This window comes from Pleurodeles waltl, chromosome 7 (genome assembly GCF_031143425.1).
Source record: "Pleurodeles waltl isolate 20211129_DDA chromosome 7, aPleWal1.hap1.20221129, whole genome shotgun sequence".
Classification (NCBI taxonomy): Eukaryota; Metazoa; Chordata; class Amphibia; order Caudata; family Salamandridae; genus Pleurodeles; species Pleurodeles waltl.
Genome location: NC_090446.1, coordinates 308,260,021 through 308,284,470, shown reverse-complemented (window position 1 = coordinate 308,284,470; position 24,450 = coordinate 308,260,021). Strand labels below are relative to the sequence as shown.

At 46.6% G+C, this 24,450-nt stretch overlaps 1 protein-coding gene across 1 annotated transcript in view; it reads right to left on the bottom strand.

Annotated features, from left to right (window-relative positions):
• LOC138304050 (bactericidal permeability-increasing protein-like) overlaps window positions 1-24,450 on the bottom strand; it is a 324,414-nt gene that overhangs the window by 285,644 nt on the left and 14,320 nt on the right. Inside the window, exons 4-5 of the mRNA XM_069243745.1 lie at window positions 22,867-23,022; window positions 7,107-7,170 (exon numbers count right to left, since the gene is read on the bottom strand). Coding sequence (XP_069099846.1) covers window positions 7,107-7,170; window positions 22,867-23,022 — 220 coding nt within the window. The remainder of the gene's footprint in view (window positions 1-7,106; window positions 7,171-22,866; window positions 23,023-24,450) is intronic.

Below are 24,450 nucleotides of genomic sequence, written 5' to 3'. Positions count from 1 at the left end.
TCCTCAGAATGCCAATAGCCAGTTTTTGGAAGAAGGAAGAAATTCAGCTTCTCCAGAACGGAAAAAGTAGCTGGTGTGCACACCGTAACAAGAAAAATAAATAATTACTCAAAACTGGATGAATTCTCTATGAAACAAAGCTCCTCAGGAACACTGCTCATTCTCCTCAGGATGACAGTTGAAGTGCACAGCTCCCAGGGTGAAACAGCTGGAGAGAAGCTTCAGCACAAGACTAAGGTAGAAACACTAGAGCGCTAACCTCACAAAGATTTGCGGCCACCATCTTGAGTGGCACTTAAACCTGAAGAAGCTAGTTCTAAGAACAGCCTCCGCAAGAGCCACCGGGAGTGAGTACGCCGCTGGAACCAACATGGGCACAAGGACAAGGGAAATTGTTTTTGCTGAGGGTAGAATTTAACAACACTGGCAATAATTTTCCTGACAAACTGCTCCCAGAAAGGGCTGTATTTGAAGTGGCTCAAGGTGGGACTTGACTGTATTGATGGTGAACCTTAGATCATGCAAGAGGTCTATAATGGTCTGAGTTTTCTGTTTGCGCTTTTGATCAGCCAGGTGTATAAATATGGGATTATACAACTCAAACCGCTTTTTGAGATTAAAGGCTACAATGGCAAGACATTTTGTGAACTCCCTGGGGGCTGTAGTGATCGGGAAGAGCAGCAATATGAACTGAAAATGCTGACCATTTACTAGGTAGCAGTAGAAATCAGGGTAACTTGAGATGTGAAATAAGAGTCCAGGTCGAGAGTGGCCATGAGACCACATTGCTGCAGCACGGAGATTACATCTTGAAACGTTACCATGTGGAAGTGCTCTGGCAGGATGTACTTGTTGTGGGGCTTGAAGTCAAGTATGGGCCTGAGTTTCCTGTCCTTCCTGCTGATAAGGAAGCACAGAGAGTACACTGCTTTGCTGAGCTGAAGTGGTGACATGATGTCTATCGCCCCTTTGATGATGAATGCCTGTGCATCCTCCGGAAAGAGGAGCTGGTGTTCTGGTGGAAAGGGTGTGTTTGTGGGGAGGAATGTTTTGTGGGCCTCCAGTAAATTTTAAACAGTAAATCTGCCTCATAATGGAAGGGACCCAATGATTAGAGGTGATTCTTTACCACTGTATGAGGAACCCCTGCTGTTTTCCCTCAACAGGTTTAGTGTGATTGGGCGAAGGGAGACAGTCACTGTTTAGCGAGAGTGGCTCCCTTGGCTCCACCCCTACCACCTCTGCCCTTGGAGTTGTTGCTTCTATAGGCTCTCCTGGAGTAGCCATGTATAGGTTGCTATTGGTGTTGCTGCCTCCGGGAGGAGGCTGATACCTTGGGGGTGGTAGCTTAGGCACCTCCTTTGAATTGAGACCTACGAAAGGAACCCCAGGGAAAAGGTTCCTGGAGAGCCCTCATAGCCTTTTAAATTGTTTCCAGCATCTTACCAACCTGTGGGATGAAGAGATGCTGTCAAGGGGCAGGTTGACCAGATGATGTTGGGTGTCTAGTTTGAAGCCGGAGACATGCAGCCAAGCATGGTGCCTGATGAGGACTCTAGAGTTATTTCCCCCAGGCTGCAGTATCAGCTGCATCAAGGATGCTCCTGACTGTGGTGTTCGAAATTATTTGGAATCTGAACCCAGCTTATGGCTGTGGTGTTTATATTGTTCTGGGAGATGCTGGAGAAGTTCCTCCTTTTCGTTGCAGTGGGTCCAGTAATAAAGAGAGAGTAACTCAATTGAGTTGGCAATTCTCCAGTGAGTCAAGGGTTGCATGACAACCCTCTTGCCTGCTACATCTTCTTACTCTCTTTGTTTGGTGGGGGCATCAACAGTACCCTGGATCTTAGTGCGCTTATGCGTAGTGTGATCTATCAAAACGTCTGGTAGAAGTTGGCCCAGTATATAGAGTGGATTGAAGGCTGATGGTTTATAGTTCTTATCTACCCTGAGTGTCACCACACTGGCCTTTATGGGTTCTTTGAATTTGGAAAATGCAGTCTGGAGCACCCCTTTGAGCTTGGGCAAGTACTGAACCATTTATTAAATGGTGGAAAGCGTTTCATTGAAGAAGTCCTCATCTTTCTGAATGCTGTGTAGGTCGAACTTAGGGTATGTGGCAGACCTGTGGATGACCTCATGGTAGGAAGTGGTGTCATTAGGAAGGGAACATTTAGAGGGGTAGAGATCTGGATCAGTGGGCCCCAACGGATCAAAATTATAGTCATCCCACAGGTCACATTTAGGATCAGGATTGCATGGGGTCTCACATGGGCCTAAAGAGTATGAAGAGCTTCCCATCCTCATTGGAGGAATGTGGAGAACACCTGGCAAAGAAGATGGATGTAGTCCATGTGGTAGTGGTGGAGGGGGAGAAGTCAGAAGAGATGGAGGAGGAGCTGAGGGACAAATTGATAGTGGGCTAGTACACCTGTCCTGGTGTTTCTTCCACTTAGGTGGAGCTCCTCCTCTTGTGAGAAAGAGTGTCCTGCACCTAAGGAGGTGGTTTTGTGATGATATTCCCAGTCTGTGGGTGGATGCAAAGTTTCAGCTGTCAAGAGCTGATCTCCTCTGGGAGACACTGGAAGATATGCTGCTCCAGTTCCTTGGACCCTGTGTACGAGGGTTTTTTGGCACTGGTCAACCTGACAGCAAGGGGGTCTTATAGTCTGTGAGCACCAAAATGGCTTTTGGCACAGAGTGATGAATCAGAGTGGAAGTGGTCTTCGAAAGTGCTTTTGACACCAGAGTCAAATGAGCTGTCAACACAGGAGGAGGCTGGGACTTATGCATCTGTTTGAGCACCGGGGACTGACTTGGAATTGACTCAGCACCCTTCTGTCAGTGCTGGCCGTGGCCTGCAGGCTGTCGCAGACTGGAAGCCTATTGCTGGGCTTCATTGCTCAATGTGGACACCCACTGGGCTGGAGATCGACCTGAGGATGGTGTTAGGGGAGGGGGGGAAGTACTCACGGTTGAAGTTAATCAACTTTGATTTACCTGCTGGCCTTGCTGTTCCTCTGCCTCCAATCCTAACTTCAAGTAGGAGCTCGGCTCAGGAATGAACTGGAGGATCTACTCACTTGAAAGCCTAGGCTCTGGCTCTAACTCCATACAGAGGTCCCTGAAGATATTGGGGGAATCGTCCTCCTGTCGGTGCTCCATGGTGAGTCAAGTGAGGCGCCGATCGTGTCAGTATCTCAAGGTCTTCTTCCAACGGGACTTGAGGGCGGCAGAGCAGGTGTTCTCGTGCTCCAGCAAAAGATAGCGGTTGCTTACCCAGTTGTGGTCAGCCCAAGGGTATTTGGAGTGAAACTGAGGACAATCCTGCAACAGAGTTCTTTCCACCACGGTTTCTGCATTTTTAGAGAGGATGATGGAGTACAAGGCCCTGGGAGGGTCAGGGCCCCGCAGAGATGCGTTAAGGGGAAATCTGGTTGCTGCACATGGCGAAGATCACAAAGGGGAAAGTGAATTCAGTTCATGATTGTTTTGTGCCAATGGGAGCGGATGAACCAAAAGCATTCAATGATGAACATCACAAGGCGTTGACCTGGAGCTCATGTGGTACATGTCTGAACCCAACAGGGAAGGAAAACAATCTATGCATATGTGCATTATTAGTCATAGATGGAGTCACTATACATCGTGACTTCAAAGATTTCTTTGAAGAAAAACAAGTTGCACATGTCCAAGCTCAACACTAGATGGCAGTAGTATGCAGACCCTGTGTATCTACAGCCACACATGCCACACACTAAGGAAACTGGAGACCAGCTATTATACAGTGATTGTAGTCTGTCATGTATTACATTGAAATAGGGGGGAAACAAGAGGAAAAACAAGGCATTGCAAGAAACAAAGCAGAATAAGCTATCCTCTCACATGCTTTGTTGTGTGGATTTCTCTAAAAAGGGGAGCATGTCACAGGAGGTTTTCAGAAAAATGCTATTGCTATGGATTATCTCACTGCAAACTCACAGTAAATAACTTTGAAAATGTAGGTAATAACATGAAGCAGGAGCAAATGCTAGTAAAGGATGATGCAGAATTCAACCTTTGGATCGACCTAGTGATTGCTCTTGTTACATCCTTGGTGAGTGTTGGTAAAGCCTAAGAGTAGGACCGCTTCAGGCAGCTACCAACAAGTTCCTGATATTCTTCACCAGAATGGAAAAGTTGATCTTGGCTGCGCTTGCAGATCTTCATAGGGTGTTTCAGGCAGTGTTTTAAGAACTATGGGCCTGGCTTGTACCTTAGTGGATGGTTCACCACCCATCTGGGTGGAGAAGGTCTTTCCTCCACCCACCGTGGCTGAGCTACCATCCACCATATTGTTAAATCTCACCTAAATGGTCTCATTAAAGGCACTGAACTTTGATGAGCAGCTGCCATGTTTCAGACAGCCACTCACCAAACGTTTTTGTTTTCCTAAACCAAACTCCCAACTGAGAGTATGTTTTTGAAATGATCCCGAAACCCTGGGAATGTTCTCATATTGCGTGGGGGTTATTTTTTTATTTTTTCTCTTCAGGACTGCTAGGTTTCCTTGGTGGTGGAAAACAAGAAAGAGCATATATTACACTGTCTACTCAAAATAGGTCAGATGGTCTGATGTTTCCACACCAATAGCCCAACTGAGTTAGGATTCTGGGTTTAGGGTTTCTGATATCAGTGCTAGTGAAGGCTCAGCTGTCATAAACTTGATGGTCCACCCGACTAAATATTACTCGCACGCAATGAGTTTGCCAGACAATGTACATCTGCCTGTTTGTGACAGAGTACACCGACCACCAAACTCAAAATCCGCCCTAACACTACTAAATGAGAAAATACAGTAGAGTGTTTGTCCTAGTAATAATGTTGTTAGTTTCAATGAGTATCTCCCGCTGTTTTCAGGGTTAAGACCCTATAAGCAATGATTCAACACTTCTTGTGACTCTTTCACTAATTACTGATAGGAACATGTGGCTAAACTAGAAATATTCCCTCTTGTAGAGTTAAAGGGGCTGCGATATCACAGAAATCATACACAGCAAAACAGGACTTCAGGACACTTGCTTTCCCTCAACAGGAATGCTAAATAATCACAAACATAAGTATCATGAAGGCCTTGGGTTCAGCCAAAGTATACACATTCCTAGCCATGTTAGTTAGTTCTGGCAAGCTTTGAACTCAGCAGTTGGCAATATCTCCTATATGCCCCACATATGATTCACATCTTAAAACTTTTCAATGAAATCCCTATATCATATAGGTGAATTTAAATGGCCACTCTCCCACTTGTACGGCAGCAGAAGATGTGGCATACCTCGTGATTTTTGCCTTCCTTCCCAATGAATGCAAAGTTCCATTTCCTGTCAGGAAAGAATTGGTGCATAAAATTCCTTCTGGGACAACTTTGCACAAAAAGTGTCTGCCTATCCGAAAAGACTACTTACTGACAGTCGATGTCAGGCCTGAGCCAGAAGACTCATTTGAATTTCCCTCCAACTATTAAGGAATCTGATGCAAGATGATTATCTGTCAAATGTATTCTCTCATTTATATTAGAAGTCATAGGGTTCCCCCATGAGGCTTTCAGATATAGACATAACCCTTGGGTGGAGAAATCTGACAAATAAATTCACAAGTTGATCATTCAGTTGGAAAAAAAAGCTAGGACCTTCCTTACAAGTTAAGTGGAACAGGGTGATGTATTTTGCATCTTTGGTAGATACCTTAAGCCAGGGTGAGGTCCTGTTCCAAGTTTTTTAACTTCTGCACACTTTGGAGTGCATACCTTTAGACTCGAAAACAGAGTAACAATGTGTATTTATTTATTTTATATAACACGTCTACAGGTACCCATGTATGATTTTTCTCAGAGGGCGAAATACAACTGTCTTAAGAGGCTGCCCTTTAAACCCAGCAGATAAGATTCTGTGAGAAGTAATACAGCCGAAATTTTCACTGACTGCAAAAGGGAGAAAACAAAATCCCAACTATCGGTGATAAGTGGATCGAACTTTGGATGTTACCTTTACTTTTGTCAATTCTGTATGTCCTTCACATGTTTACCTCTGACGAGTAAGATTTGTTTTTACTTTTTATAAGTGCAATTGTATGGAAAACAGTCTTGGTGAGATTCAATGTGCGTGTAAACGTAATTTTTTTAATATTGAACATTAATCGTGAAGCCCTGGAATTCTGTTGTACACTCTACCTATCCACTACAGAAGCAAGAATTTGAGTCAAGCTAGTGGTATTTTAAAATAAACATAATGCTAGATTGCGATGATGTTTTTCTACATTAGGGTCCCTTTGTGTGCGGCAGTGTGAGGTTCCCAGTATTGTTTTAAAAAATATAGAGTAATGACCCAAAGATCGTGCCATGTAACTTTCCGTGATGTCACTAGGATCAAAGGAAATAAAGAGATACTTCCACTACCTTTATGATTCGGGTGAATTAATGCCACTTGTATATATAATACAAGTTGGGGACGACTAAGCAAAATTCTTGAAAATATGTTGAGAAAAGTTATTTTGACGTGCAGCCCTGTGATAGATCTTCTGCCATCTATCAAGCATGAATGCTAGGGAATGTATGCATTATAGATCATACATAATTGAGCTAACACCAAGTATTGTGCCATATTTGTTTGTGGTGTAAAGAAGGAGTCAAAGACTGTACTAATGGATCTTATACTGAGGTACTGCATTAATGGAGATAGAAGAGGAGAGCGCATGAAAGGGAAACAAAGAGAGAAAGGGAGACGTGAAAGAGAGTGCAAGAAATAACAAGATTTCACCCACATTTATGAGAGTACTTTTGGGGCTAGAGCTTCTATAGAAAATTGTCCTATGCTATTTAGTAAACTGCCACTCATTTTTAAAGATAGACATTGTCCTTTTACTTACACATGGCTTATTCTAAATCATAAACGGCAGTGAAGGAGTGATATATGTAGATGACGGAACAGTTCTACTCCCATCTAAAGGTTTTTAGAAATTGACACCCTTCAAGGATTCAATCGTTTTGGAATCAGGTGACACTTGCAATTCTGATTTACTCTGCAAAATTGAGAACAAATCCCCAAACCAATGTCCAAGTGCAAAGCACCTACCTTGCCCTCCATGGCCTTCCTGAAGGCAGAGTCTATTTTCTCATGGAAGAGCTTCAATATCCAACTGGAGAAAGAAAAGCCACAGAATAACACTTCAGTAAATTTATTCACCACATTCATGGGACATAGGAATCGAATACATGCACTACAGCAACGATACCACAGGTATCAATTCAGTATGTAATGCAAATTAGATATTATATTCTGTCAAATTTTTCCCTTTGATATTTCAATTATTTTTAAATGTCTTTAGATGAATATAATAGTAAAATTCATATTATACAGTACACAAAACCTACACCATAATCTTTGGCGTATTGCACTAAAAATGCCAACATGGAGCCCTTCGTCCTCCCTCTCTTTTACTAGCAAGAGACACATCAAACAGTGGTGCTGATGAGCAACGATTTTGTACTTCAAGAGCTTCTCTACTTGGCTGGTACTTGTGAGTCTATTTAGTCATTACTCCCAATACAGCAAACAAACTATTTGCCTATCAGCAACATAGACAATCGCAAGAACTTGTGGACTATTGTTTGTATGAAAATCTAACATCAGAACACTCAATGGCTGTGATTTAGATGTGATTCACATTCTGGTAGCGCAGGAGCTTGCCAGCACCTGCTCATATGCATATGTGAATGAGCAACTCTCATTATCCCTAGCATTACAGATATCTGTCCAAGGGGCTGAAACTCAAATGGGCTTCAGATAATTACTTCAAATGACCATGGAATTCAAAATCTGACTGTATTAGAACCACAAGAATAAACCAAAATGTTGTAAGGAAAAATGTATTTGTTTAGCGGCACAAATGGACCTGATTGTCCTTTTTTGCATCAAAAGACTCTCTTAAAACAGAACAAATCAAGAAATGTTTTAGCAACTGATGGAAAATATTGGAGAAGAGATACAGAACTAACTGATGCATTCAAGCACAAACAATTTACTCATATGCTCGTGTACAACTTCAGAGACCTTATGCTACAAGTGAGAATGAATAGATAGACAAATGCAGATAAACCAGATATTACAAAACCAAGACTTAGCTCCAATTCATGACTCAAATAAATACATTTTAATAACATACTCATCGTCTGCATTTTGAGCAATTTATAAAACCCTGTAACTTTGCAACATATTTTACTGAACGTTGTGTTTATCCGACTGCATGTTCATGCAGACTTTTTTAGATAAGAAAAACTAATCATAAAATCAAACAAGCATTGATAAATGCAATAGGTTTCGACTAAATGATTAACAATAACTTTTTTGTTAAAAGTGTTAGCTTGCAGCTATGTAATGTATGTTACTGAAACTCCATAAATTGTTATGACTAGTTTATTTAGAAAGGCAGTATATTGTGCTTTTACTGGTGGTGGTATAAAGCGGGGCGATTAGATAAAGAACGGAAGACAAAGAAAAAAACATGCATCCGAAAAGCATGCTTGAAATGTGTGTAGCCACAGGGAGATTAAGTAAAGAGCGGAGGACAAACCAAACAAGCATAGCGTAAGCGCTGTGCAAGCAAAACATAAACAAGAAATAGAAAACACAGAGCTTGCACAATGGAGGGGGCCCGCGGAGAGAGAGACTCGTTCTAGTCTAGTCTCTCCGCGGGCATGTTCGGGGAGACAGGAAGTGGCGCAGAGGCGCCGGATTGGTCTAAGGTAAGTGGGGGTGGGTTTTAATAGGAAGGGTTTATAAGGGGGGTGGGAGAGTGGGTCGGCCTCTTCTGCGCCGACCAGTATCGGGAAGGGCAGAGTTTTTGAGAGGAGCGGGTACGCGGAGGTAGGGTGGGACGGAAAGTTGTTTGTACATCTCCGGCGTGTTTTCCCTTTATTACTCGGGAAGCGGGGCTCCGCAGCCGCAACGCGCCATCCAGCGGGCGCTTACCTGGGCGTCGGCCGGCATGCAAAGCCGGATCGGCCCTGCGCCGGCCGCATAATTTTACAGTAGGTATTGCGCGAGGCGCGGCAGCCTCAGCGTTTTAGGACGAGGGCCCCGGGGGTCGCGGGGCACGGAGGAGGCCGGGTGGGCCCTGTTTAAGTAATTGGGCGATTTGGGGCGGGTGAGGCTCGGCAGCCTTGACGTACACGGCAGGTGTCCCAGGGGCGCCGGTTGGTGGCTTGGGCTGGGCGTGGGCCCCGCGATAACTGGGCACAAATTACATCAGTAGCAGTGCGAGGTTTGGCGGCCTCAACACTTTGGGTCTAGGGCCCCAGGGGCTCAGTTTGCACACGGGGGCAGGCTGGCACATATGTACGTTTTACGTGTTATAATTAAGGAGTGGGGTGGCTGCGGCCCTGCGCCTTAGCGAAAGGGCCAAAAGAGGGCCCGCAGGTGCATAGGACTCAGGAGGGTTTTGCAGGTTCCTAAATTCACACTTGGTGCACTGCGCAGCGCCATGGCAACCAGCCATGACGCTGAGGCGGTTAGGGCCGCGCTCCACATTTTGGGCGCAGCCGGCCGTGCGGATCTGCTCAGGCCCGGGGTGTTGGACCAGGCCTGGGTTGGCATGACACGGCCGACGCGGGCTGCGTCGAGCCAGGTAGCGGCTGCGATTGCCGCGTGCGAGTCCCAGGACTCAGATGGAGATAGGGATGTAGATGGTGGGGCCCAAGGACAGGAATCGGATATGGGCGTGGGGGCGCTTAACGCACACAGCCCGTTAATTTTTAGTGGGGAGACCCAGGACACACAAGCGGCAGGACCAGGGGTCACAGAAGAGGGTAGCTCAGGCACTATATTGGAAGGGCCCTCAGGGGCCAAAGGGGGCAACACAGAAGGTGAGGTCCCCGTATTACAGGCTGAAGAGGGTGAGCAGCCCTTGCCCGGGCCCAGCGATGGGTGGGCCCCTTTAGACCTGTCTTACCCAAAGGGGGGGGGCAAAAAACGGGGGAAGTATACAGGAAAATCCGGGGGGGGGGGGGACAGACAGATCCAGGGCAGCCCCAAGACAGGTCAGAGCAACAAAACATAAGGTAGGCTGGGGGGCAGGGGCCCTCGGGCCCCGGGCCCGTCTGTGCAGAGAGGTTGGGACCAGGCGGAGGCATGGGACCTGGAAACCAGGATTCGGGAGCAGCGCAGGGTTGTGGTGGAAACTGCAGCCAGGTGGGCTCAGTTGTGCAAGGACAGGGAGGAAGCGGGTACCCGTGGTGAGGCAAGCAAAAGGGCCAGAGATGTGGCAGACGCCAGTGGACCACAGCCAGCTAGTTCAGGAGCGGGATGCTGGGTATGGGTACCGCAGAACGAGAGGGGACGGGCCAAGAGGCTAGTGCGGCCGAGGGGCAGGTCAGCGCTGGAAGCCCTAGTGGCGCACACGGCCACGTGGGAAGAGGTAAGAGAATGCCAGCAGCTGAGGTTGGCAGAAGAAGGGCGATGCCAATGGGGCGCAGCACGGTCCAAACACGTTGGTCCGAAGCACTAGAGGGGTCTGCGGCGGCCTTCTCTACACCGCTGGAGCGGGGGTACCACAAGGATGGTTCGCGCCATGTGGGCCAGGACACAACAACTGCAATGCCAACAAAGCCACGGGGGTATGTGGAGAACAGGTGCGAGTGGGTAGGAGAGGAAGAGTTGGAATTGGATTATGAGGATGACGGGGATGATTGGGAAGATGGAGAGATCCGGGATGAGGAGGTGAGTGACCTCAAGAGGGGGGGCGAGGGTGCAAGTGCGGCGCAACCTCTTCCTCTGCTTTTGTTTTACAGGACACCGGCCTGGCTGGAGGGCCATCAGGACTGCGGCAATCAACGTCACGTGGTAGAGCAATAAGGAGAACGCCGCACAACTTAGGGGAAATGGACGGAGGTAAGGGGAGATGGTGGTCAGTTTGGGGCGACGGGGGGGAGGTCACTAAGGTGCCATGCACAAGCAAATCCATTGGTGTAGGAGATGGGTCAGTTTTGGAGGCAACAGGGTTAGTATCAGGACAGAAGGGAGAGGCGAGCAAGGACACTGAGGCTTCCTCCACAGCAAGTACAGTAGCGGCTAGTCAGACGGCAGGGGATGACACGGGCACAGTGGGCAAGGAAGGAGGAGGCCATAGGAAGCGACTCCCATATATGGGTTTGGCCATGCCACTGGGGTCTCATGTGGCTGACAAAACTAAGACAAAGATATGGAAGCATGAATATGTTGACGTATTTAAGCTGCTGCATAGGGACATACAGGCCAAGGAGGGGTCTAAAGAGGAAGAGTGGGAACTGGCTCGTAGGCCCAGGGTTCCCATCACAATGGACAATTGGACTTCCGCTTTCCTCATATTCGCTAGTATATATTGTGAAAAGTATCCGGACAGGGCCATTGCGCTTTTCAAGTATATGGACATTATAAGAAAGGCACAGATGCATTTTGGGGGTTTTGCATGGCTGAGTTATGATGAGGAGTTTAGGGCTCGGGTGAGTGTAAACCCTGAGAAACCGTGGGGCGATGTGGACCCAGAGTTATTGATGCAATGGATGGCATTGGCGCAGTCATCAGCGTCAACGCATACGGCGAGTGGTTTGCCGGTAGTATATAAGCCTTTTCAGGCACACCTCGCCTCGGGGGGGTGGGCGCAGCTAACAAAACACTGGTGTCAACCACGGGGGCGTGTTGGAATTACAACAAAGGGTTTTGCTCACGACCACAGTGTAGGTTTAAACATGACTGCTCCAAGTGCGGGGGCCGTCACCCAGCCATTCAATGTTTTTCACCTTCCAGCCCAGCTGAACAATAGAGAGCATTTAGAGGAAGGGGCGCGCAAGGCGCTACTGGGCAAAAGGGGTCCTACCCCAGTTAGGCTGGATATGCTGTTGCCTTGGTTAAGCATCCATCCAGATGCGGATAAGGCTCGTCAGTTGGAATGGGGTTTTCGTGAAGGTTTCCGGGTGGGTTATCAAGGTCCCCGAGAAAGGAGGTGGGCTGATAACTTGCGGTCTGCCAGGAACAGCCCCAGAGAGTACGGGACAAACTGGCAAAAGAAGTGGCTTTGGGGGGAATAGCAGGGCCATTTTATGATTGGCCAAGCGACCAACTGATGATATCCCCTTTGGGGGTTGTACCCAAAAAATCACTGGGCGAGTTCCGCTTGATTCACCATTTGTCATGGCCTGAAGGTGCGTCGGTCAATGACTTTATTGCACAAGAAGACACCAAACTGATCTATGCTTCAGTGGATGATGCAGTAAAGTTGGTTCTGAAGGGCAGGAGGAAGGCTGAAATGGCAAAATGTGACATCCAATCGGCCTTTAGGCTGTTACCTATTCATCCGGCAGATTTTGACCTTCTGGGGATGCAGCTGGATGGAGCCATTTGTGTGCGCCATATAGAGCGCCATATCTTGCGCTCTATTTGAAACCTTCAGCACTTTTTTACAGTGGGTTTTTGTCAGAATAAGTGGCCACCGGACGGTGACTCAATACCTGGACGATTTTCTATTTGTAGGGTCAGCCACATCCGGGGCATGTGGTCGGGTGCTAGCAGATTTCCAGAGACTAGCTCACCAGACAAGAGTGCCGTTGGCCCCTGAAAAGACAGAAGGGCCGCTATCAATTTTGACCTTTTTGGGCATCGACCTAGATGCAGACGCACTAGTGGCCAGGTTGCCAGCGACAAAAGTGACAGAAATAATTGATTTTCTGGCAGAAGTACGCACACTTCGCAAAATGGAGTTGAGAACGGCTCACAAATTGTTGGGATACCTTCATTTTGCATGCAGAGTGGTAAGGGGAGGTCGAACATTTTGCAGACGGTTGGGGCTATCCATGTCAGGAGCAGTGCTACCGCATCACAGAATAAGGGTTTCATTGGCCTTGAGAGAGGACATCAAAGTATGGGAAATGTTTCTGAGAGAATTCAATGGGGTACCCAGGTCTTTCGGTGACATTGACACGGTGTGGCAGGTTAAAATTTTCTCTGATGCAGCGGGATCTTCGGGTTTCTGCATCTACTGGGATGGAAGGTGGTGCGCCGAGGCATAGCCTCCACAATGGCTGCAACAAGGGAGGAGCATTGCATTCCTTGAGTTTTTTCCACTATTAGTGGCACTGGCAGTCTGGGGTCAGGAATTGGCCAACAGGACAGTGGTTTTTCAAGTGGAAAACATGACAGTAGTAGAGTTAGTCAACAGACAGAGAGCTAGGGATCTCAGAGTGTTGCTCTTATTGCGCCAGTTTATGCTTAGGTGTTTATCTCTAAATGTTATTTTTAAAGCTGCACACATACCCGGGGTTAACAACGAGATTGCAGATTCTCTATCTCGTTCACAGTGGCGGTGTTTTCACGAGTTGGCGCCAGGAGCAGAGCGGAACAAGACTGCGGTCCCAGCAGACATTTGGGAGCGGGGGACATGATGATCACGGGGCTGGTGGAGATGTCTTTAGCGGTATCCACGAGGCGGAGTTACAGGCTCGCATGATTGGAATTTCAATCTTTTGAGTTGTTTTTGGGCAATTTTGGGACACAAGGTCCACAGGCCCTTGAGGCACAGGCTTTGCGCTTTGTGCTTTTTCTGATACAGGAGGGTTTATCCCCAGCCACAATAGGAGGAAAGCTGGCTGGGGTTTCATTTTATGGGAAACTTTTCATTGGATATGATCCAGCGCGTAATGATTTGTTAGGAAGGATGTTGAAAGGTTGGGGAAGGGTCAGGGCTAGTGCAGTTAAACCAGCAAGAGAACCCATTACTTTTGAGATATTTCTGGAGTTAATGCATGTGTTGCCAGTATGTTGTGTGGATGAGTATGAAGTGGGTTTATTTCGCTTATATATGGTTTGGATGTTTTTTGGTGTTTTTCGAGTATCTGAACTGTTGGGCGTAGGGAAAGAGTTGGGGGTAAAGGTTAAAGAGGTTTGTATGCATAGGGAAAGGTTGGGTATTTGGCTCTGGGGTTCAAAGACGGATCAGTTGGGGAAAGGAAAATGGGTATGGCTGGACAAAGGGGGTGACGAACTGGCGTGCCCAGTGAAAGATTGGATGGCTTTTAAGCAACAGCTGAGTATGATGGGAGAAAGTGGGGTGTTTATGCATGTGTCAGGGAGGAAGCTTACTAGCTATCAGCTGCTGCGGTTTTGAGGATGGCGCTTGGGCAGACGGGGTGGCGTGCAATGGACTTTGGCACACATTCGTTCAGGATTGGCGCAGCTACAGCAGCAGCCCATCTAGGTTGGGACTGGGCTAAGAATAAGGCCATAGGTAGATGGAAATCTAGATGCTGCGAGCGTTATATTAGGCTGTGATGGGTTGTAAGGCACAGGAGGGTGGTACAAGGCACATAGACATAATGGTGGGGGGAAATTTAGGTTTTCAGGTCAGTGTTTACAGTGTTTTTTCTTTTCAGGATGTGTGGCTGGGCCACAGAAAGACAAGATGGAGACATGGCTGGTCGGTCATTCCTTCGTTCACTGGGCGGCGAAGTTTGCGGAAAAGCAAATTTACGGCAGGTCGATGGGACTGCCTAGCAGAAACCACGAAGTTTGTTGGTGGGGGAAAAGTGGAATGAGGTTGTGAAGTTTGCTTCCATTTATCACTAGTAACATGCCGCAACGGGGATGTCCTGATCTATTACTGATTCATCTAGGGGAAAATGACTTGGTGAGGCTGTTGGGGCTCACTTTGATGCATCTTATGCAGCGAGACTTGGAGCTGTTGAGACAGAAGCTATGCAGGACATGTTTGGTGTGGACAGAATTTGTGCCCAGACGGGTATGGAGAGGGGCAGTTAAACATGGAGCCATCGAGCGGGCTCGTAAAAAACTGAACAGGGCAATGAGAGTATTTTGCTGGGCTCAAGGGATCAAGGTCCTGAGGCATGAGGACATCCAGGAACAAGATGAGACATTGTCCAGAACTGATGGGGTGCATTTGTCGCAGTTGGGAAATGCATATTATCTGGCAGACTTGAGGTTGATGTTAGGGGATTTATGGGGAGAGAAGCTGTGGTTTAAAGAACAGATATAAAAAAATTAAAAAAAAGGAAACTGAAAGACAGCGGTTTTTCCTGGGGTGGGGCAGCAAAACGCCAAGTGGGTTTTGCTGGATGGCAGAAGATGGGGGAGGGTGGAGACCCAGATGCGGGCTTGTCCACCTTTCCAAGGGGAAAAACAAGGAGGTGAAGGATCAGAGTGTGGGGGTGTATGTTACAAGCAAGGAGGGCATGAGAGGAATAGGGGAGTGTCTAGGGGAGGAGAATTGAAAGAAGGTTTTGGAAGTGAGAATGAGGATTAGAGGAATCTTTAAAAGTTAGGGGTGATAAAATGGGGGGTTACAGTTTTAAGTTTATGATGTTCATGTTTAAATCCTGTCCTAAATAAATGACCTTTTACACCAATGATGGGTGTCACTGTATGTGTGTCCCGATAGGTAAACAACTGGAGATGTTGCACTAAAGCTAGGACAAGGTGAGAAGGGGCAGAATGTAAGCCCCCTTTAAGATTTATATTAAATATAATAGATTTCACCGCAGGCAAAACCTAAACAGTAGAAACACTGCTTACAGATGCGGTCACAGTCATGGCAGACAACTGTTACAGGGGAGACCTGGGACCGAACCGTGGTTTGAGGCGAGCTCGAGGCTGTGGATCTGGCTATGAGGAACAGCCATGGGGAGCAGCATGCTAGACCTTGGAAAAGGTTGAGGGCCACTCACTGGAGCCATGCAGCGGCCTCCATCAGTCGGCCTGGGAGGTGGGAGGACCCGGCTGGTAGGCAGGTGTGCAGGGGGTCGGAAACGGTGCGGGAAAAACGGCGATAAAAAATAAAGTAGCAACTAAACAGAAGTGCAAAAAGGGGCGAAATATAGTGGCAAAAACAATAATGGGAGCTTACAAATGTGGGTACAGCAATGGCAGACAACAATTACAGGGAAGTCCTGGGACCAAAATACTATGGAAAAAATCGAAAAACAGAACGTACAAATAGGGGCACAGTAATGGCAGTCAGCAATTACAGGGGAGACGTTCCGGGTGAGCTCGAGGCTGGGGCGATGCCTCTGTGTTATGAGGGCAGCAACGGGGGAGCAGTGTGCTAGACATTGGAAAAGGTCAAGGGCTACTCCATTACCATTAGATCAATATAAGATTGTATCACGGGATAATCTCTTTATCAAATAAATCTGACTAGTAATGTACATTAATTATGATACTGTAAGGTCCTAGTAATAGGGCTTGTGTCACCTGCATCATAAAATTAAACAAACTAGGAGGTGAAGTCGGCCATAAACAAATATAAGTGTCACCGTAGTACCAGTAAGAATGGAGAAAGTGAAATATTCTGAAGCAAGACCCTTTCCTGGGCAGAGCATGATTTACATCGGTTACAATGTCAGCTTTTTTTAAGTGGTTTTCAGTACAAAGCATTGGTAATGGAAATTCTACTGCAATAAGTGTTTGGGATTCACAAAATAAACACAATTCGGATAAGAGGCCTGAACAATTCCCACAGAAATAACATACGCATCATTGGAGTGCCTGAAAAATCAGAAGGCCCAACAGTTGATCTCTTTGTGGAAGACTTCATCCTGAAAAAGTTGCAGCCATGTAGCCTCCTTAAATACTTCTCTGTGGAGAGGACTCAACAGGTCCTGTGTGCTCCACCTAAGCCAGGAGCACCACCCTATCCAGTTAACATCTAAATATTCAAGTACTGGGACTGGGATGTGACTTCCAAATGGCACTCAGCACTCTTCTACTTCATATTGGAAATGCAAACATTACCTTCGTCCCCAGCTTTACACTTCACTTGCAGAAACTACACCGCAGCTTTCCAGAGGTCAAGAAAGCCTTCTGGGACATGGACATCAAATATTCAATGCTATTCCCTGCACAGCTCAGAGTGGTAATCAATGGCACAGCTCACTTCTTCTCCACACCAGAAACGACCTTGGACTGGTTTGATGGTTGACAAAAGGCTGGAAGGACTGGGCATTGGGACCGACCAAGGAGACATCAAGGGGGCGGCCTCTTCTCGGAGTGCCAGTCGACACTCAATGAAAGGTGACAACGTAGCTCCACACCACCAAGCCTGCAACATCACTCTTCTCGGCAAGAGTGGAATCAGGAAGGCCTAGAAAGACTGGCCTGAATCTACAGACTGAAGTCTTGTGTCGCTGCAAGGATCCAATATGATTATCAGACAACCTGGGCTACAATACGGCACATCATTGCAGTCGTTAACACAATAGCGTGAAGAATTTTGACGCTATTGTGGCGCTTTGCTGCACTAGCATCAAAAATGTTGACGCTAGTGCAGCAAAGCATAGGGAGGCCCATTGAATATAATGGGTGCGTCACTTTAACACTTTCTCTGCGCAGGCTTAAAAATGACGGAAAAAATGGCACAGTGAAATCTTGTAAATTTTACTGCGCCATTTTTTTGGGCCTCGCTGCACCAGAACATGCCCCATGCATACATTATGCCTGGCGCAGGCATAATGTGGCGCAAGGGGTTACAAAGTGGTGCAATGCAAGCATTGCACCACTTTGTAAATATGGCGTGGCAGAAAAGCCACCTTAACGTAAAGAAAATGACACTATGTTGGTGCTAAGGTGACGCAAGGGGCTTGTAAATATGCCCCTTGGTCTTGGTATTGATATTCCTGTTTTTGGAGTGGATTTGGTGCTAATAGATAGATACAAAGGACAGTGGCTGTGCGCGAAGTTTGTACCTCCTATACATATGTATATTGTAGTATATCAAACAAAATCAGTACATTAGTATCTAGTAACATAAAGTGTGCCCAAATGGTAAGCATCCAGCCACTGAGGATGCAGTAGTATCATTTGAAAAATTCAAATGCTCCTTAAAAGTTACATGTTGTTGTACTAAGGCACACCATAAAGGTCAGATTCTTCTTACCGTGTCAATAAGAATTTCAATTTAATATAGGTGTATGGTAGCGTTTTTATTGGCGTAGCCAATATTTATCGTATGGAAATCTTCACACGATCTGACAAGCTTATCATGGTCGTGTCTGTTGCCTAATTAATCAGGTTCAACGTCCATGGTCTTGAGTACCGCATCATTAGGACTTCTTGGTGTTTGAAAGTTGCATCAACAAATATTTGGCGACTTGTAATTTTACTTACCTTTGTGCCTTGAGGAAGTCATGTTGACGAAACACGTGTTGGCTGATCTTTCTCTGGATTTATGGTGGATGTCACCATATGGAATACTTGGATGAATAAAAACTCTACCATACACGTATATTGAATTGGAATTCTTATTGACACAGCAAGAAGAATCTTACCTTTGTGGTGTGCCTTGGTACAACAACAAGGTGCTAATAGGTGGTTGCCATGGTCTCCTGTTAGTTTTATGTTATTTTGGGGCAGCAGGCACTCTGCACAGTTGAGGTGGTGGGTAGTTCTATGTCCACAATGCAGGAAGGCAGAGTGGGGGTTTTGTTTGTAAAGGGATGTTATTTGCATTTTAGTATTGTTTACATTCAGGCAAGGAACACTACTACAATCACCAACATTTGGGTACCATGGTCTTTTGTTTCCAGCATGCAGTTGTTCCTTCTCCATGGCCCCATGACTAGACACACCCTCCCCCTACAAGTTGTAGACTCCACAACATGCCCACCATTGTAACTGCAGTGACCCTACACCTTTTATCCTGGAATGGCAATGGGCTTGGGGACAGGGTCAAGCAGGGAGTTGTCCTGCAATACTTTAAGAGACATTCTGCAGAAGTGGTCCTCCTACAGGAGACCCACCTCCTGGGCAACTACTACTAAGTCTCCCCAAAAGGGAATTAATAATAGTTGGGGACTTCAACATGACACTGTGCGACATCATTGACCGTCACTCCCCGAGAAAAAAAGGTTCAGCTTGTTGACCATTCACTGACTTCCTTGCACCCCTGGGGCTCATAGACATGTGGCGTACCCTTAACCCCACTGTACAGCATTTTGCATTTCATTCTGTGGCAGACACTGGTCTCTCCTGTATTGACTACTTTATCACTTTGTCTCATCAACTTTCACGTATGCAGGAGGTTTACTACGAGGCCAGGGGCTTCTCAGGTCACTCCCCACTACGGATGGTCTATGGATAAGGCGATGGACAGGACCACAGATACATTACTCTGAACCCTTGGTACCTCAAGGTGCTGAAAGTTAGGACAACGCTTGTGGAAGCAATGGAGCGATACTTTGAGGAAAATTAATCCTCTGTGGACTCTGCGCTAATGATGTGGGAGGACTTCAAGGCTGTAATTAAGGGTGTAGGACTTTTCCTGATAGTGAGACAAAAGAAAGGGAAAAAAAAGGTTAAACTGGAGGCCTGTGCACATGAAATACTAGAACTGGAGGCCGAGCTTCCTGGATGAGAGAGATCTGACACCATCCACATTGTGTCCCTCAAACAACAAAAACACCCCACTGTGATGCAGAAGGCTGCTAGGATCTGGCACAGGGTGGTACAACAGCGCCTCTACATGGTGGGTGACAAAGCCAGGAAGCTCTTGGTGTGGCTCGATAGGAGGGAAAAAGCAAATAGGTGCGTTAATGGGGTTCGGGCAACATTTGGCGAGTTGGTCAGTGACGGGAGGGTAATAGTGGAGTCTTTCGCAACATACTATGCCCGACTATAGTCCCCAGGGATCACCGCCACAGGGGAGGACTCCTCAGACCTTCTGGCAGACATCTGCCTCACAACCTTAACCACTGTGGACAGACAGCTCCTGGAGAAAGAGTTTTCTACTGAGGAAACAGTGGTGACAATCAGAGATTTGAAATCGGGTAAGGCGATGGGCCCCAGCGGGGTTCCGATAGAATTGGACAAACTCACAGCCACTAAACTTGCCCCACTTAAAAAAGATGTATGAGGGAAACCAGGAATTAGGACTGCTCCCTATAGACCAACAGCTGGCCTACATATTGTTTATACATAAAGAGGCAAAGGCAGACGACGACTGTGGCTCCTACAGGCTCATTTCTCTCCTCAGTGCTGATTTGAAGATACTAGCTACAGTGCTGTCCTCCTGACTTATCCCTATTGCTCACAAATTGATTAATCTGGATCAATCAGGCTTCATGCTAGGCCACAACACATCACTGAACCTGTGCAGACTCCATGGTGTCCTTGGCCAGATCAGAACCTTACGGGAAGACGCTCTTGTCCTTTCTCTCGATACTCGTATGGCCTTCAACACAGCAGAATGGCCTTACCTGTTTGCTGTGTTATGAGACTGGGGTTTGGCCCTCGCTTTATTGCATGGATATGACTCCTCTACACCTACGAGCTTGCGCAGGTGGTAGTAAATGGAGAGACATCTCGGGTGTTCGCACTCGGACATGGTACCAGACAGGGATTCCCATTCTTTTTGCTCTGGTATTTGAACTCCTAGCAGCCTGGGTGAAAATGGACTAGCGAGTATGTGCTTTACGGTGGACTAAGCATTGGAAGGACAGAATATCCCTCTATGCCGATGATATCGTGCTCTATGTGACAGACCTTTCTGTCACCCTTGACAAGATTATGCACATCTGGACCCAATTTGGGCAATATTCCAGATATGCTATCAATTGGACAGAATCTAAGATTTATGTCCTCAGAGGGGAGGTACCCCGGCTGCCTCGGGCTGTGCTGCGTAAGTAGTAGCAGACAGATTCAAAAAGCTGGGCATCTATATCACCACTGACCCGGCTTGATTCCATTCCTTCAATCTACTCCCCCTATTGACACAGTTCAAAACTGACATCCAACATTGGTGATCCCTGCCATTCTCGCTTCTGGGGAGGGCTGCCCTATTTAAGATGATGGGCCTCGCCCACTTTCTCTATGTCCTGCACAACACACCTTTTCCTGTCCCACCAACTTACTTTAAAGCAATAGACAGTGAACTCTGAACTCTGTTTTGGGATGGGGGCCCAGTAAGGATAGCATTGGCTGAACTGACCAGAGAGTAGTACGCTGGGGGATTGCCCTTCCTGATATTAAGAAATACCACTAGGCAATGCAACTTATGACTATTAAGTACTGACCCCACACTCCCCAGGACAAACCCATGTACCACATGGATAGACTCCTAATGCAACCAGTAGGGTACTTGAGGGCCATCTATGCAGCCCCCCCCAGACGGACACGCCTTCACGGTCCAACAGTGGTAATGATCAACCACTGGCACGCAACACTATGCGCGCTGGGGTGGGGATGGAAATTAACACAGGCCACTCACCTCTGGGACTTAGAGGTGCTGGGCACCATAGGGGACTCTCCCTGGGTTTGACATATGGTACCTCATCCGCCTCTCCAAGGTCGGAGACCTTCTGTCACAGAGCCAAGTTCTTTCTTTCACTGACTTACAGAGGGAGTTTAAATTGGCACCCACCAAAGGCCACCACTATCTTCAGGTGTGACAGGCACTCCAATCCGAACTTCCGAAGGGGAATGAATTACCTGAATCCTCCCCCCTGGAGGAACATCTACAAAAGAAAGCTATATCCCTCACATACCAGAAATTAATCAACAACTCATCAGACATGTTGAAACACTTGAGGATGCAATGAGAGCAGGATGTCGGAGTCCTTGATGACGATGAGTGAGGTGAGGCCCTGGTTACCCACAGGAGGTGGGAATTATATCTAGGTTCAGCTTGGTACAGCTGGAAATTCATAGGTCTTGTTTTACATGAACTGTTTAGGCCAAAATGGTCAGATCACCTGAGGCACCCTCCTTAGGGGTTGTGGAATGGAGAGGTCTTCCCTACACATAATATGGGACTGTCCGGGTATATAGTGTTACTGGTCATCAGTGGTTGCATGCATGAATGAGTTATGTGGGAGTGGGATGTAAGCCTCAGCTAAATGGTGTTTGGTTAACAGATGGGACGTTACGAACCTCTGGAAAACAGAGATTCTATTGGTGACCATTGGAATGGTGGTGGCCAAGGGAAACATAGCACAGCCCTGGGGGTGAGGGGCACCATATGCACCACAGTTGAAGGCCTGGAAATGGGACATGGACTGGTGCATGTTGGCAGAGAGAGTAACATATGAAAGGCCTGGTTTCCCACAGAAATGGGTAAAAATTTGGGGACAATGGAACACTTATAGGAGAAGTCCATGCACCCCCCCCTTCGATCCCCTGCTGGTTAAACTCCTGGCCACAGGGGCTCCACTGCACTGTCTGATGGGGTGGGGAAGGAGGTTACAGAGCCAGTCACTTGCTGAGTTGCAAAGTCGTTATGTTTCTGACACCGGTGTGATTATAAATGACATGTTCTTTGTGTGTATTGTATGCACGTGCCTCATTTCTACTAGGAGATCCTGCTTCAGCATCAGGAATTACAACAATTTCAAGATAAATTGAGAATTAGAGATGAGTGAGTAGAACTCACACAGACCCATTATTAGTCATCAGAACTTAGGGCCTGATTTATATTTTGGTGGATGAGTTACCCCGTCTCAACCGTTACGGATATCTCATACACGGAAGTATAAATTCCATTATATCCTATGGGAATTATATTTGTCGGACTGGGTATCCTTCTCCATTGTGACAAAGTAACTCATCCACCAAAATATAAATCAGGCCCTTAGAATCATGAAAAGTGTAACATTTCAATACAGTACTGTACATTACATTAGGCTACAGAGGCAACTGGTTGACTTTCTTCAATCATTGAAAATACTATTTCAAGTGGTGATTCATTAAACTGAATCTTTACCAGAATACACTTGCTATTGTGTGGTTACATGCATATTAATATTTTGCCAAAATTTAGTACAAGCTAATCATTTTCTACAGGGACATTAGCACAGTAACGTACCTCAGCTTTCCCGATATGTGGACCCGGACATTGGAGATGTGACTGCTACAACCGGATGTAGAGATAGTGGGCCTCCCAGAGCCATCACTGCCTAAGGCCAAGTCTACTGTGATGGAGAGGCCCTCCACCTTGAGGTCGAAAGAACCATGATCTTTTCTAATAAGGGAAGACAAAAGGCAATTATTAAATCCTCAAATAAACTAGTAATCTGCCCAGTGATAATTGTTGATTGAACTTTGATGCGTACTTCAACAAACAATGACAGCACCAAGTTGATTGATTGCACTCATATTCATCTATGCTAAATCATATTACCCTACAGAATTAAACTCCTTATTTCAAACTTTTTTCAGTATGATTAGTGTGCATCAATATATGGAACAACATGAGGTGCCCAATAGTTTTTGGTACCCTCGTATGCTTTGAAGCAACAGGAACCTTGCTCTCATTTTAAGATGATTTTTTTTTTAATTTTTATGTTTTATGTTTGTGTGTGACTTACCCTGAATAGGATTGTGGTCCCTACTTGTACAAGGGAGTATACCTCTGCGAACTAGAGACCCTATTACTAACACCGTTGATCAGCGGTGAGGATAGAACTTGTGTTTGTGCAGTGCCTTACAGTGACTTGTGTACACTACCACCCACATCTAAAGGTCATTACAAGTTGTTTTCACCTTTTTTTCTCTCCATTGGTCATTTTTCCAAATTGTAATCCTACCTCTCGTTCATAAACTTGTGACTTTGTGTTGCACCTGTGATACCTTAAAAGATTTGAAATGGATTCCAACTTCACAGCAGACTACAAAGAGATGGACCTTGTCCCCATTGAAGCCTCAGCAAAGCTAGGCTGAGGACGTTCTGCAAGGATAGAGGGCTGGCTGTGAAAAAGAGGTCCACCAAGCAGGACCTGCAGGATACTCTATATGCTTCTGAGGAAGCACGCTGGCTAGGGGAGGCAGCAGAGGACCAAAAGGGTGATGGCCCTGAGAAGGATAATGAGGAAAATGACTTAGCAGTGGCTCCAGAGGAGAGAGGGGAGCCCACAGAGAGGAGGTCCCCTACTGGATCATATGTGAGAAGCAGTGTCTCCTCCCTCACCCTGTCAACTGAGGAACTGAGGGACAGACATGCTGAGAGGTACCTGAAGCTGCAGCCAGCTCAACTGGCTGCAGAGGAGAGAAGAGCTGAGGCTGACCAAGGCCTGGCAGATTAGAGAAGAGCCGAGGCTGAGAGGGCCTTGGCAGAAAGAAAAATCATATTGGCTCAAGAACTGAGTCTGAGGGAACTGGACTTAAAAGCACAGCAAGTAGGGTCCAGTGGTGGCAGCAAAACTACTATGTCCAGTACTGAGAGAAAAAGCCACCACACCTGGAGATTTCGTGCCTGACTTCAGTGAGGGGGATGACATAGCCAGGTGGTTTGAGTTGTATGAGGTCACTCTAGTAGCACACAGAATCTCTGAGGAGGATTGGGGGGCTGTCCTATGGAGGCATGCACCTGGTAATGGGAGGGATGCCCTTCCGGCCCTAGATGTGAGAGACTGGTTGAGGTATCCCCCCAAGAAGGATATCCTTGTCAAGA